General features: G+C 34.1%; 1 protein-coding gene across 1 annotated transcript; it reads right to left on the reverse strand.

The window, feature by feature from the left end:
- Positions 1-11,941: 11,941 nt before the first annotated feature.
- LOC143551101 (nicotianamine synthase-like) lies at positions 11,942-13,178 on the reverse strand. Its single transcript, XM_077041614.1, has one exon. It carries the CDS (start codon positions 13,077-13,079, stop codon positions 12,096-12,098), a length of 984 nt encoding a protein of 327 aa, XP_076897729.1. The 5' UTR covers positions 13,080-13,178; the 3' UTR covers positions 11,942-12,095.
- Positions 13,179-15,308: the final 2,130 nt, after the last annotated feature.

Consider the following 15,308-nt stretch of genomic DNA (forward strand, 5'->3'; position numbering starts at 1 on the left):
GACTCATTCGATCGAATCAGAGACTGGTTCGATCGAATGAGTATCCATTTGAAAATGCTCTTTCGAATGGATGACTTTCGGCGTGGACCACTATCTAGGTGTACAGCATACAACATAAACAATCTAAACTATTCGCCAAGCGACGGCCACAAAACATGCACCAACACAAATAGCAGACTACTTGGATGAAATTGGATATGAAGTCAAGTGGTTAACTTGTGAAAAGAAGTATCTACCCAATTATTGGAAGCTTCTATTTCACATAGTTGCAAATTGTTTATCTTCTCAAAAGGGCGGGTTTTACAAGCTAAATGCAGATTGGGTTGGAGTTATGTTGAGTTTGACAAGGAGGAAAAGATACAATTATTCTAAAATGTTCTTCACATATATACAACAAAATGTGTTTGCAAAGGACCGAAGAATGATGTATCCTCGGTTTATCCAATTGATTTTGGACCACCTGCTTCCTTATATACCCAAACCCGTGCGAACAGATAAAGTTAATGATAAAGGGAAGCCAGTTGAGTTCTTTGAGACGTTTCATATCAAGGAGGTAAAACAAGTGGCCATGACTACCATTCTGAAGCCTACTGGTAGAAGTTCTTACTCGTATCAAGGTGAGCAACCGGGTGTTAAGTTTAGTCAGTTCCAAGAAACTAAATCAGACAGTGAGGAAACTATTGCTAGAGAGGAGGAATGGGATGATGATGATCTTGATGATAATGATGGTCAGGATGAAAGTAATGATAACAAGGAGGAAGAACAGAACGATGAACATGTTGATGAACCTGAAGGTGATGAACAAGAGTCTGATCCACCATCTGAAGATTTGGTAGGTGAGCACAGATCAAAAAGAAAACATGACAAGTCAAAGAGGAAATTTGGTGAGTCTTCTAAGGGATCTGCTGTTGCCACCAAGGTTGCAAAAGTCTCTAGGCGCTCCTAGGGCGGTCGACTAGAGAGTTGCGAGTACTCGGTCTAGGCGGGGTGTACTCGGGGAGTGCTCGGACATAGTATTTTATAAAGAAATTCATTTTTCAAAGATTATATATATGTCAAATATCTAAAGTTTACTAGATATTTTACAAAATATACATGAAAAATACAAAAACAATCAATAGCACATACAAATTAGTTCAAGAACATGTTTCATCTGATGAAAGGCGTACCTCAATCGAACTTAAATAAGAGGTTTGCGAGTTTAGAACTACGAATCAGATGATAATAATGCTGGTTGCGAGTTTAGAACTTCGAATCGGATGATAATAACGGTGGTTGCGAGTTTAGAACTTTGAATCAGATGATAATAATGTTGGTTGCAAGTTTAGAACTTCGAATCGGATGATAATAACGGTGGTTGCGAGTTTATAACAGAAATTAAGTTGCGTTTTAGCGTGTAAAGAAAAAAAAGTAGTGGTGGGCTTTTGGAGAACTGTGTTTTTTTAAATAAAAGTCAAAATTTTCTAAAGACCAAGTTGGACCGCCTAGGCCGAGTAGAGCCACCTAGGTCCGAGTTGGACCGCCTAGGACCGTGGTGGACCGCCTAGGTCCGATTCCGAGTTTTTTGACCTTGGAGAAGAAAAGCGGTGCAGTGAAGTGCCGAGGAGCGCCTAGGCGCCGAGTACTCTACCGCTTAGGCCGAGTTTTACAACACTGGCTGCTACTGAGGAAGAAGAGGAAGACGAGCCTGAATGTTCTCCAAAACGGTTGAAAAAGGCAAAGGACTCCAAGAAGTCTTCTCCTTCTAAGGTGCCTCGCCTCACGCTAACCTTTCCTTCGATTTCTGAAATGATGAGAGATCAAGCAGCTCAAACCACCACCATTCCCGACCCACACATAGGATCACCAACCACCCTATCCAAAACCCTAAAAGCCCTCCAAGCAAAACAAATTAAGGTTCCTAAAACCCAAACCCCACTCTCACCCAAATCCAAACCCAAAACCAAAATGACCTCACATAAGGCTCCAACCGAATGAGTCGCTAGTTAATCGATACCTCGTTGTAATGGAGGTTATGCGGTTAACAGATGAGGATGTTGAGAACATGAGGGTTCACTTGATGGGGACCTTTCGAAGGTTCCTTCGGGTAGCCGAGCCAAGGGCTAAGCAAGTCAACCGGAGACAAACTATGCTTGTTCATTTAGCCATTGATTCCGAGAGGGTCAGAGCTCTAGGAAGTGTACATGGCTTCCTCTACAAGGGAGAACCTAGTAAGGTTGGAGGTGAAGGAGGTGAAGGCTCTAATGTTGCTGATGAGCCTGAAGTTGTTGTAGGAACAGTTACCGGCACTAAGCCAGTAGCTACTACTGCTGTCTCAACTGAGCAGGTCAGTACTACAAATTCATCACTTGTTGCACCAATCACTAGTGCGCAAGTAAGTGTTGTGTTCACCACTAATATGATTGTTCATCCTGATGCACAACGTTAAGCTTGTGGTGTTGGTGGTGATGGTAATGATGGTGATGACGGTGATGATGAGGACGATGATGACGAGTCTGATAGTGGAGACGAGGATGATGATGAGGATGCTGACCACGAGTATGATAGCTTTGATGATACTCGTGGTGGTGGAAATGATGATGGTAGTGATAATGGTAATGGAAGTGGTAGTGGTGATGCTACCGGAAATAAGACGACCGATGTTGAGCCACCAATGGAGGCGGAGAAAACGAGGGAATCGGATGCTGCGGTGGAGGTTGAGCTCGCCTCTTTACTAAACGTTTGCTCTTTTGCATATACCGTCCCTACAGTTGAGAAAGCCGTGGAAGAAAATAAAAAAGATAGTGATGATGGCATCAATTATTCTCCCGACCCCGACACACCAGTTAGAGAGAATGTTGAACCAACTGCTGATGAGCCCGTTGTCACTCCTGTTGTTGCTCATGCTCAAAGAAAGTCAATAAAAGGAATCAAAAACTATAGCGTGAGCATGATGGGAAGCTTGTGATGGAGGTCCAAGCCTTACCATGATTCAGATCTCATTATGTACGCCAAATACCACAAGGATATCAAAAGTTGGGCTATCCGACGTGCGAATGGGGATCTTATATATCTTACTATGAAAGATATGCACACTTTGTCTCATCTCGACATGAACTAGTTTCGCAAGACTATAGCTCGAGATGACAGCAAAGACACAATTGAATCATGGTTCAAGAACAAGTTCTTGTGGAGAGAATAGATAGCTGACTACCCGATGTTTGCAGTCAATCCGGGTAGGTCATTCAAGTCAAAGAAGATCAACCCCTTCTCCAACAAGCCGTCCAAGGAAAGAATATACAGGATGCCTGAAGATCATGGTGAACCAATTTGCCATGGGATGCCTTTCGAGGACGACTTTCTCCATGATTTCATCGCTTGGGAGTTTGACAACCAGCACGGTGAAGTTATCATTCACTGCACTCGCACTCATGAACTCAAGTTCTTTGACGAACACGAACTCGTAGGTTTTGGACTCTGCGACTTGGAAAAGCTGGTCAAGTCGCCACTTTGTACTGTTGAAGACGTCCGTCGTGACAACACGGATGCTATCGTCGAAAAGTTCAACAATTTCGTCAAATTACTTGTTGAGAATCAACCATTTGTTGAAGACCCAGACGATGTCTTCGAGTACGAGTCCGAGTGGGAGTGGTGAAGGAAGAAAATAAAGCAAATACCAAAGACTAGAGGGAGATTGTAAGGCCCATTTTAGTATTAGTCTTCCGTATTTGTATTCGGTTTCGTTTATGTTGTTAATTCGTTTACTTATGTATGTTTGGGCCTGAGGCCTTTGTATTTGGAGCCCATTGGGCCGATTATAATGAAAGAGTGTATGATAATACACACATTATATAAAGTGTGTGTATAACATAACAACACAACCTTTTGCCATAATCTAGTTCAAACTCTCTCTCACTCCTCCCTCTAAATTTCGCCGTACATTATACCACCACAAGATTCGAGATCTCGGTCCTAGCTAGCTGTTTTCGCCAGCTAGTTGAGAGGTTGATCCAAAACGACTTGTACTTAGTTTGTTTGTTGTTTGATCCAGTCACGGGACCTACACAAAAAACAAATATAATTATGGCTCATCAATTTAACCCACTTATTGTAGATTTAAAGATTAGTTACACATTTACCCCTTATTTAAACTAACTACCCCCATGACTTTTTAACGGACATATTTTTTTCGCACGTCAATATTTTCTAAGAAAATTATATAATAAAAACGAGCATTGTATTATTTTTAATTTAAATATGATATTGTTATACTTCATAAATTAAAAAAAAACATGGTACATAATTACCTGTTAGCACAGAAAAACGGGTCGGGCGGGCGGGCTTGAGACACAAGTCAGACCTATTTGTGTCGGAATAGGTTGATACAAAAAAGTTTAATTTGGTTCGGGTCTAAAGGGATCATTCAGAACATGTCTCGAGTTGGAAGGGAATCGGGTCGGAGCGGGATTTAAGTCAAAAAGTGTTGGTTTAAAAATGACCAATACATAAATCTAAACAAAAACGAGAAAACCGATCAAAGTGAAATAAAAAACCGAAGCCGATTTTTTCAGTTTTTTCCATTTTGGTCCAAGTACATGTTACGCACGTATCAAGGCTCAGTTAAACAATTTTTCTATCCCATTTTCACAATTTTACCCATTTTTTCCCAACTTTTTCTTTCTTTTAGTTTGACCCATTCTGAACCATTAAACATTTTAATTAAACGCATAGTAACCCTAATGAATTATATTTGACAAACCTATCTTAAACTGATCAAATAAAACTTTAATATTTTTTTTTTGTCATATCAAAAGAATCTTTATATGTTTATTTACAACTATTAAGATGGAACCAATGTGAGAAATGGGGAAGTTGGAGAATCACATCAAGCATTACCAGTCGTAAAAGCTCATAGGAACGACATTAAGAAGTGGAAGAAACAAACGTAGAAAAGTCCAGAAGAAATAAACGTTGGCACCGTACTACATGATTTTGCGAGAGGATTAAAAAGCTAACAAAAAAAAAGTATCGCATTGTAAACTATCAGCGCCGCCGCATCACGCGAGTTTCAACTAGTATATATAATATAAATACAATGGACCTCTTAAATTACAAGATGTACAATTAACCATGCAAAAGGTACAACACACAATGCATAAAACTATGAGATTTTAGAGGTAGTTTTTTCTTTAGGACATATTAGAGTATTCTCACCCTGTTCTTTTGAAACATGTGAGATAGATTTGCAAATTATATGGTATGGTTATGAGTGGGTTTGAGTAGATGAGAGATAAAATGTTATATGAGAAAGTTAAATTTGGGAGTTCACTGTTCATATCGTATAATTTTCTAATATTTTCTTAATGTGGTTGTGAGTGGATAAGAGAGAAGATATAATGATAAATGCATAAAAATATTATTTAGTTAAACAGAAGAGAGAAAATACAGTGATATTTAATGTAATCTATAATATATATAAACGAAGACATAAAAATCCTACGTGTCGCGATGTGGTCGCTTCCCCCTTTTTTTGGAGTCACCAGATTTGCTTGATTTTTAAATGGAGGCTTCTCATGCATTTGACACGAATTCATAGGTATGGGTCTTACCAAACCCAGATATTCCTTAAACGAGTTATAACATCGTATTAAATTAAAAATTATTGTCACCAAATTACTGATGTAAAAATCCTATAAAATAGGATATAATAAAAATTAATATCTTATTTATTTTAAATAGATATATATATATATATATATATATATATATATATATATATATATATATATTGATTAAATTAAAAAACCAATTTGATAGTAAATAAAATAAACGGGTTTTGGGTCTCATCAAACCATAAGTATATTATTAACTTTCATAAATATTATTTATAATTAAAAAACTAATTTTATAGTAAAAAAATAAACGGGCCTTGGGTCTCAACAAAACTATATATCTTTTATACCTTGTTATAACATCTCATTTATTTGTGAAACAATTTATCATCAAAATATAAGTATATTATTAACTTTCATACAATAAAAAAAAAAATATAAATTAAAAAATAAATAAAATATTAGAACAAACAATATTATCAAACCCAGATATTTCTTAAACGGGTTATAAGATCTCATTAAATTAAAAAAACCAATCTCACCAAATATTTGATATAAAAATCTTATAAAGTAGGGATACTAAAAATTAATATCTGATTTATTTAAATATATATATATATATATATATATTATTTATAATTATAAAATCAATTTTGTAGTAAAATAAGTAAACTGGTCTTGTGTCTCATCAAACCCATATAGCTTTTAAACAGAGTTATAACATCTCATTTATTTGTGAAACAATTTATAATCAAACCATAAGTATATTATTAACTTTTATACAATAAAAAAATAAAAAACAAATAAATATTAGAAACAAATAATATAAAACAACCCCTATAATACGGGGGGGGGGGGGGGGAACTAGTTATATAATATACATATATGTATACATGACAGGGAATGGGCTAGGAATGTTCTATATATATGGTTATATTTCTTAAAATATAGTTACAATTTTAGTTGAACATAGTTACAATTTTAGTCTTTGAACTTCAATAAATTATTTTTTATTTATATAATAGTTACACTTTTACCCCTTATACAAAACAAACTACCCCACGATTTTTAAATGGCCGTTACATTTTCACACATGAATATTTAAAAAAATAATAATAATAAAAATTACACTATAGAAACAAGACTTTTATTCTCTTTAATTTGAGTATGGTATTGCTATAGTTTATTAATTTTAAAAAACTATCATATTATTTGATTACCAATTAGTACCGACAACAGTTCGGCTTATGGGTCAAAACGAATTAGGCTCAAAACAGGTCGATACAAAAAAAGGTTAATTCGGTTCGGGTCGAGATGGGTTCAGGACGAAAGGGTCAGGTCAAAACAAGCTTCGGGTTAAAACGATATGTGGTTGGAACGGGTTTCGTGTCAAAATGGGTTGGGTTAAAAATGGTTTATTTGAAATTATCGTACATTTCATTATTTATTTCTTGATTTTCGTCACCGGTTACGCGCGTTCAGACACCAGTTACGCATAGGGGTGTTCTTCGGGTTCGTTTTTCGGATTTCGGGTTTTTCGGGTTTTAAAAATATTGACCCGAAACCCAACCAAATCTTTCACGGGTTTTTCGGGTTCGGGTAATTTGGGTTCGGGTTTTTTCGAGTTGGGTTAATCGGGTTTCGAGTATCCTAGAAATAAAAACACAAAACCAAATTTAAAAAAAAAACTACAATGCTAAAATTAAAACAACATATTCGTTTTGCTTACAACACAAATAATCAAATAATAAACTAACCTAACATGCTAAAACAATTCAAAAGAAGAGTAAAACTAACTCGAACCATAATTGTATTCAATCGGGGGTGATTTGGTTGTTCGATTACGGTTGTTATTAGTAATAAACGAAAAACATAAATTAATAATAAGCAATCGATCCATAATAGTTAGAATGACAGCAGTCGATTAGAGCTAGATTTTGATAACTTAGGGCTAGGACTTAGCCTATTATGCATAAAAATATATTTAATTTCAAACTAAAAGTTTATTCGGGTTTTTCGGGTTGACCCAAATTTTATGAATCAAACCCGAGAACCAACCCAAATCACTTTGGTTCGGATACAGGTTAGACTTTTCTCGGGTTCGGGTTCTTCGAGTCGGGTTAGTTCGGGTTCGGGTAAGGGTTTTTTCGGGTTGAGTTTCGGGTTTCGGGTAAAAGTGACAGCCCTAGTTACGCATATGACATTGTTTATGTGTACCGTATTGCTCGCGTATAAACGTTGTGTGACGTGTTTACCAACACTGGTTATGCATCTGATGCCATACCATGGTCGGTGTACACGTGTACCCAGCTGCGTTGCGTGAGTAGTGGGCACCTAACTAGTGGTACTAAACGTATGGAAGCAATATTAGAATCCTAAACCTCTTCCAAAAGGGATTCATGTGTTTACAAATCATATGTTTACAACCGCATCTTCACTTAGATAACTTTCATTCATGAAAAATTGTATAATTTTATACATATTCTTTTTGAAAGAATTACACACTTTTAAGTTAATGTAGAATATGCTTAATTAAGTGTGAAGAGGTGTGCCATAACAAACTGAATATGAATCTCTACATTTAAAAATACAAAGAATTACTCATAGTCTACACCAAGTTAATTATTATATGCTTATATCTCAACACTTCAAATGTGAAGAAATTTGCTCGTTTAAGAATCTAATCCCCGTATCATTGAACTTTAAACAAATACAAATCAAGGTTTTTCTTTACCGTTATAAATCGATTGACGTGACGTTTTATTGCATAACCATGCTTGCAAATAACTTGAAACAATTGTACGTACGCACTTAAATAAGTTTTATGTATTTGAAATAATTTTATGTATCTATAATACTTATATTATAATTTTTATTTGAATGGCTTTAATGCAACTGGTTGCCGAATGCATATAACTCACTTACCCTTATTAATATTAATAGTATAATACACTTGTTGAAATCAAACAAAGACCGTAGAAGGTTCTCGTAAAATCGTTGCCGCGTATTACCGTTATAATATGCTAATAGTAATAGCATGTTGGAGAAGGATCAAGATAACCTTACAAAGAAGCCAAAAGGCCAATTTGAAAAGTGAAAGTCAAAGGATAATGTTCTATTATGGAGATGCAAAAAAGAAAGGTTGAATTGAGTGGTGTTCTCCGTTGCACCATTGAAAGTTGAAGGTCAAAAGACAAAGAATAATTGATCAATCAATAGCACTCATTAATAAGAAGAAATGTCGACACAATCTCTAGATATAAAGGCCAACCATCCAATTCATAGAAAAGCTACATTTTTTCTAGGGAGGCAAAAACACATCCATTAGGGCATTACATTGATTTGATACAACAAAGGCTAAAAAAATTTAAATCAGACGAAATACTTTTGGTATTGTTGTTTTTAGTTGCATTTCAATTTCACATTTTAGTTCCATAAAAGGGGTGGCATGTTCCTCTCATCTTAGCATTTGATAAACCTCATTATTAATGGTGGCATCTAGTTTCGTTGTCACATGGCTTAAATATATACTCCAATCCTTGAGGTAGTTTATTAGTGTGAAATTCGACTTTCGGTCTTTATATATTGAATAAGCTTAAACTGCTTAAATTATATGAGCCTTTTTATAACTGCTAAGTATTAAAAATGTACAAAGTATTGAAAGTTAATCTTGAAACGGTTCATCAAGAAAGTTGAAGGGGTTAATTGAAAGAATTTAAGTTTATTTTGGTACGTTTATCTAGTATGGTAAAATAAACTAGTTATTTAGTTTCATAGAATAAGTTGTCTTGTTTTGCTAGTTGTTAGTTTAGTATAAATAGATGGTTAGGGTTTATGTAATTTATAAGAGTCAAGAATTATAATATAAAAAGAGAAATAGTTGATCTTGGTTGAGATCAAATATTATGTTCTTGGGCCTGATTAGCAAGTGGGCCAGGAGCAAGAAAAACCGGTTAGCAAGTAGGCCGGAAACTGATTAGCAAGTTGGTCAGTAGAACGTTCAGCAAGAAAACTGGTTAGCAAGTTGGCCAGAGCAAGTTTGGATCAAGTAATCTGATCATCTGATCAGAAGCAAGAGCAGTTTGGGTTATAGCAAGAACAAAATTAAATTTGCAAGAATTTAAGCAAGAGAAAGAAATTCGTTTTCGAATTAAAGCAAGATCGTTAGTAAGAAAGAAAGAACAAATCAAGAAATCTCAAAGCAAGAGAGTTTAGCAATATTCATCAAAAGAAAGAAGTAGGAAATAAAGAAAGATCTCAACAAGAAAGAGCGATAAGAATGAGCAAGAAGCAAGAAAAAAAGAGAATCTGTCGGTTTCAAGATTAAGAGAGAATATTGAAAGTTAATCTTGAAACAGTTCATCAAGAAAGGTGAAAGAGCTAAGTGAAAGAATTTAAGTAAGTTTATTTTGTTACGTTTATTTAGTATGGTAAGAATAAATCAGTTACTTAGTTTCCTAGAATAAGTTGTCTTGTTTTACAAGTTGTTAGTTTAGTATAAATAGATGGGTAGGGTTTATGTAATTTATAAGAGTCAAGAATTATAATATAACAGGGAAAGAATCGATCTTGGTTGAGATCAAATATTGTGTTCTTAGGCCTGATTTTCAACACAAAGTTGTGTTGTTAGAGCAAGCTATGGAATGAATAAGTTAAATGTGGGATTATAAAATGAAATATGATAATATTTCACTTAAAATTGTTGTAATTACATTCTATAATGATATTAAAATATATTAGAGTATTATAAACTTTAAGATCAACACATAAATATGGAACAAGATATAAAGGACATTTACAACGAAGTGCACAATGTGCAAATGATTCTACACATCACACTAGTGACGTGTTGACTTGTTAGAAAAAAAACATTAGATTATATGAAACTAAACCTAGTTGTATATAGGATATAAAAAGTTAGAAGTATAGCGCTGATTGTTTTCGTTGTTAGCCGAAATTGCATTAGAGTCTGTGTCTGTGAAACTTATAGATGCTAATACAAATAAACACTTGTCCAAGAAGGATTCAAAGGATATAACCTTGATTTCACAAATAAACAAGACTCAAGCATAAACAACTGAAAAGTACAAATGTGATCGAATAAAGAGTTTGAAAATAAATCCTGTTATTTAAATTTAAATTGTTAGTTAGTAGACAATCTTTAGAGTTATAGATCGAGTATAAAGTTTATTAAACAAATTTGTTTTTAGTATATATGAAGATCGATATATTATTGTAACTTGTTGGTTCAAGGTTTTGCATGAGTTAACAATATTAAAAAAATCATGAGAGTTCCACACAACCGTTATGCTTGCTGTTATTTTGATCAAATTAATTCCAACAGGATTCGTGTGTGGTCACATTCACTTTTCAAAATCTTCATTTAAGGTTAATGAGGTGCTAATTTATAATGTTTTATCATTATTATTTTATGAAATTATTTTTATGTTTGTTATTTCTTTTTCTTATTTTATAGAATTAACTTTATGAAAATAACTGTTGATAAATAAATATATGTATAAATATATTTGATCAGTTATTGTAATAAAGTTAGACCGTTAACTCTCAGACGTCAGATCTCTCATGCCACATGTTCTCTTTTAGCATTAGTAAAAGTTCACATAATCACATCAATGAAATAAATGAATATATTTTTAGTGGTTTTACCGTGATAAAATACATGAATAATTTTAAAAGAATACTGAAAAAACGAAATATTCAAGTAAATTAAAAGCAATCAAATCAAAGTACAAGTCCACCAAGTGTATGAAATGAATATACGAGTTGATTTTTATGCTATATTCTTCTAGCAAATTTCATAAGTCATTATAACCAAATAAAAAAATATATCCTTTTTGCAAGAGAATGTCCATTGGTTTACTTAACAAAAGCATCATTTAGATATAATGCATTTATTACTAGGCATTTTGAAATATCAACGAACCAAACACTAATAACACATTTACCCACTATTTTGTCAGTTGGATAATTGGCTTAGTGACAGATGCTTTCCTTACGTAAAACAAAAGTGTATTTTAAAGCATTAATGCATCTAAATATTGACACTAATAACGCATTTAAACAGTAGGTCGTAACTTGAGTATAGTTGGCTCATTGACAAAGGTTTTTCTTACATAAAAAGGGTGTACAACAGGGAACCTTAACACATCTAGATATTGCCACTAATTACACATTTAAATATTATGTCGTCATTTGGATAGTTGGCTTAGTAATATAGAGGCTTTCCTTATTTAAAGTTTTAAATGGTAAGTGATCCTAGCGTCAATAATCATTGTCAGTTTAGAAGAATAGTGTAAATTTAGAAGTGACGTAGTGTTCGATTAAAAAAATAACACAATTAAAGGTAATTTATTCCTCAATTTTCCAGTTCTTAAAAACCAAAAGGTTACAGTTGCAAACATTACAGTTCATAACAATACCAATTTAATATGGAAAATTAATATAAGGGGACCAATTGTTCTAGAGAGAAATAGTTTTGATCATCTACTCATCCATTGCAAGTTCCTCAATAATATTCATCTGGTTGAGTGGGCTGTTAAGACCTTGGAAATCACGGTACTTGCAACAAGAAGGAACAATAGACCCAATTCCAATCTGATGATGATGATTGTGCTCAGTTTCCACCTGGACCGAATCCTTACGCGCGATCACAACCGAGTTAATGACCTCATCTTGGGGGTGGAAGATTGACAAAACTTCAAACCCTTGAAGATCTTCAGGATTGACAACCGGGTAAAGAAAAGCTCGAGCACCATGAGCACTCCTTAGCATCAAAACCGCGCCGGGTGCCATGTACTTAGCCAAATGTTTGATAACCTTAACCTTATCATCAATATCCATACCCACAAGTGCAGCCAAGAAGACCACATCATACTCTTTCAAGCTATCAGTCACCTCCATGACATCCCTTGTGTGGAACAGCATCCTCTTGGACAAGTCATCATCGGACGAAACCAAGCGCGACGCCATCGAATTAGCCGATTCATCTATGTCATAGTTGTGAAAAGATGCTTCCTTTAGGTGGTAAGAAGCCAAGACAATTGAGGTGAGAGGTAAGGGGCCGGACCCCACGAACGCAACACGCTTAGGGACGACGTCTGCTTCAGTCGAGTAGTGTCGGCTAAGGATGTCGAATTCGAGTTGGCTAAGTTTGAGGTAGTTTGAGTAATAAGGGAAGACATCTAGGTGATGAAGAGGGTTAGGGAAAGAGGCTAAAAGGTTTGAGAAATGAGCCTCTAAATGGCCCTCAGCCTCACCACAAAGTCTAATGAGTTTAGACCTTGTTTCTTGGATGTCTTGTGGAAGAGTAGCCATGTTGATGGAAGATGGTGGGATGCATGTGGTGACAAGCTCAGTGAAGAGACTGTTGACATCTTGTGATGGTTTGAGGGTTTCAAGTTTTGAGATTTTGTCATAAATTTGGCACACTTTCTCAACCAGATCGGCTTCTTGGTGGACTGAACCCATGTTGACACTATGAGGTTACAGCCAAGAGAAAAGATTCTGGTGAAGTTGACAGTGGTGTTAAAAAAGAGGAGAGAGAATGAAAGAATTAGGTTTTTGTGGCGTTTTCATTGGAGGTGTGGACTATTTATGGACAAAATAGTGGGTCCCACATGAGATGATTGGTGAGTCCTGCGTTCTTTATAGGTTAGGGTGGTGTCATTTTAATTTTTAGGGAAAATTCTTACTTTATTTTTGAGAGGGCTATTAAAGAACTTATTCTAATACCTATAAAAAATCTCAAGAACAATTTTTTTTTATCAAATAGTTTTCTATATTTCATCATTTTGCTATATTTAATTCATTAAAGAGTAATTTTTTACATTTAAGTCGAAATGAAAATAAAACGAGCAATAAATTATGTCGTAAACATCAAAGAAGTCAAACGAGCAACAAGTTGTGCTGTTAGGCCTTTTTGAATAACAAAATTTAGTTGTTTCTAAATCACATTCATAGATCTTGGGTTATGGCATTATTGTAGATGACCTGTTAGACAAAGCTAAATAGATTCACAGTCTCAGATGCAAGTAAGCTAAAAGCATCAAACGCAAAATATATAAACATGTATTAGGTCGAGACATGCTATCTCGTTTTTGATCACTTTGATTGAAATAACTTTTAAAACATTATGACTCACCATGAAGCATATTTTAAATCCTTTTGTACCAAATTATTTTACCTAACAAAAGCTAAAAACATATTTTAAATCCTTTTGGGACTTGAACTAATTTTGTTTTTTAACACCACTTCCATTGTAATTTGAATCATCACTATTTTGATAAGATGTAGTCATTACTATTACCTTACAACCACTGCAACATGCATCTCATTTAGGGGCACGGGCACCTAGTAGAACTAATATACACAAACTCTCTTGTCTATCTATCACACACATGTACATACATATACAAGTTATCGTGAAACATGTACACTATGTTTAAACCGTGTGAGTTGTGCATATTTTTATCCAAGGCCTTGTGAATATGCACAAAAAGGTTCATGATTAGCCTTTTAGTACCTTTTATATTCATGCAAATAAAAAAACTAAGTTCACACAATCAGACTTCTACATTTTTGAACATGAATGTCACGAATACAATAGCTAGATTAGAATATGTGGATATAACTTTCGTGTGTAGAACGTGTGTTACATTTGTAAAGGTGTGACTTGTGAGTATCCATACGTATAAAAGTAGGTGCGTTCGAATATAAAAACGAGAGGCAAAAATAAACATTCGGGTTTTGATGTAGATACTATGAATTGACATATTTGTATTATTATTCATGCACATTTAGAAATATCAAAATAAGAATCTATAATGTATAGAAATATCTAATGTATACATCTACGAAGATAAAAGGTGTAACATGGTACTACAAGAGACGTTATTCGGATGGCTAAACTAAATTTAAAAATAGTTCAAATAAAAATTGTAGAAAATAAGATTTTGTTTTAGCTTATGCAATTAAATTTATTAACTATATTATTATAAAGAAATGTGCCGAAGAACTGTATATTATTATAACGTAGTTTTTTCTAGTTAATCAAATATTCAATCAATGTAATATCTTTTACAATATATTTTAATTTTTAATAAATTTCGGTAACTCTATATTGGTTATATTTTTTTCTCACTACAACGATAGTCAGGGTCGGTTTAACGTTTTTTAGGCTCTAGGCGAATTAAAAAGTCGTCGACTCTTTAATAAACTTTATGTTGTAAACCCTTGTGCTTTACCCAAGCTTAATTGGATCGACAACATTAACAAGAAATAGGAATGATAAATTAGTTTAACGCAAAAGCCTAATAACAAGAGTAATGCATTATGTATTATTATTATTATTATTATTATTATCATCATCTATTAAGTAAATAGCAAATAAGAATTTTCTTTTTCGAAACATGCACTTGTTTGAACTATTTGTAGAATAACTCTAAAATTGTTATTTTATGAAAAGTCAAGATAAAATAAACTTTTGGAGTTATTCTGCAAATACTTCAAACCAAGAGTATGTTTTGAAAAAGAAAATTCTTTTTTGACGTTTGAGAGGGTCTGTGAACGAATCTTATTCGCTCTAAGTTTTTGTGCAGTAGTACATAGACAGGTAGATCAAGATCAAGTGTACTGGGCTGTAGCGACTGAAGTTGCCGATGCTGAAGTGCTTAACAGAAAACAAGAACGTGACAGTTG

The sequence above is a fragment of the Bidens hawaiensis genome, unplaced genomic scaffold, assembly GCF_021521415.1.
Source record: "Bidens hawaiensis isolate Kalapana, Puna unplaced genomic scaffold, B.hawaiensis_p1.1 tig00016266_1, whole genome shotgun sequence".
Lineage (NCBI taxonomy): Eukaryota > Viridiplantae > Streptophyta > Magnoliopsida > Asterales > Asteraceae > Bidens > Bidens hawaiensis.

Coding starts and splice junctions, on each gene's coding strand:
- LOC143551101 (XM_077041614.1), bottom strand. CDS start 13,079: ATGGGTTCAGTCCACCAAGAAGCCGATCTGGTTGAGAAAGTGTGCCAA.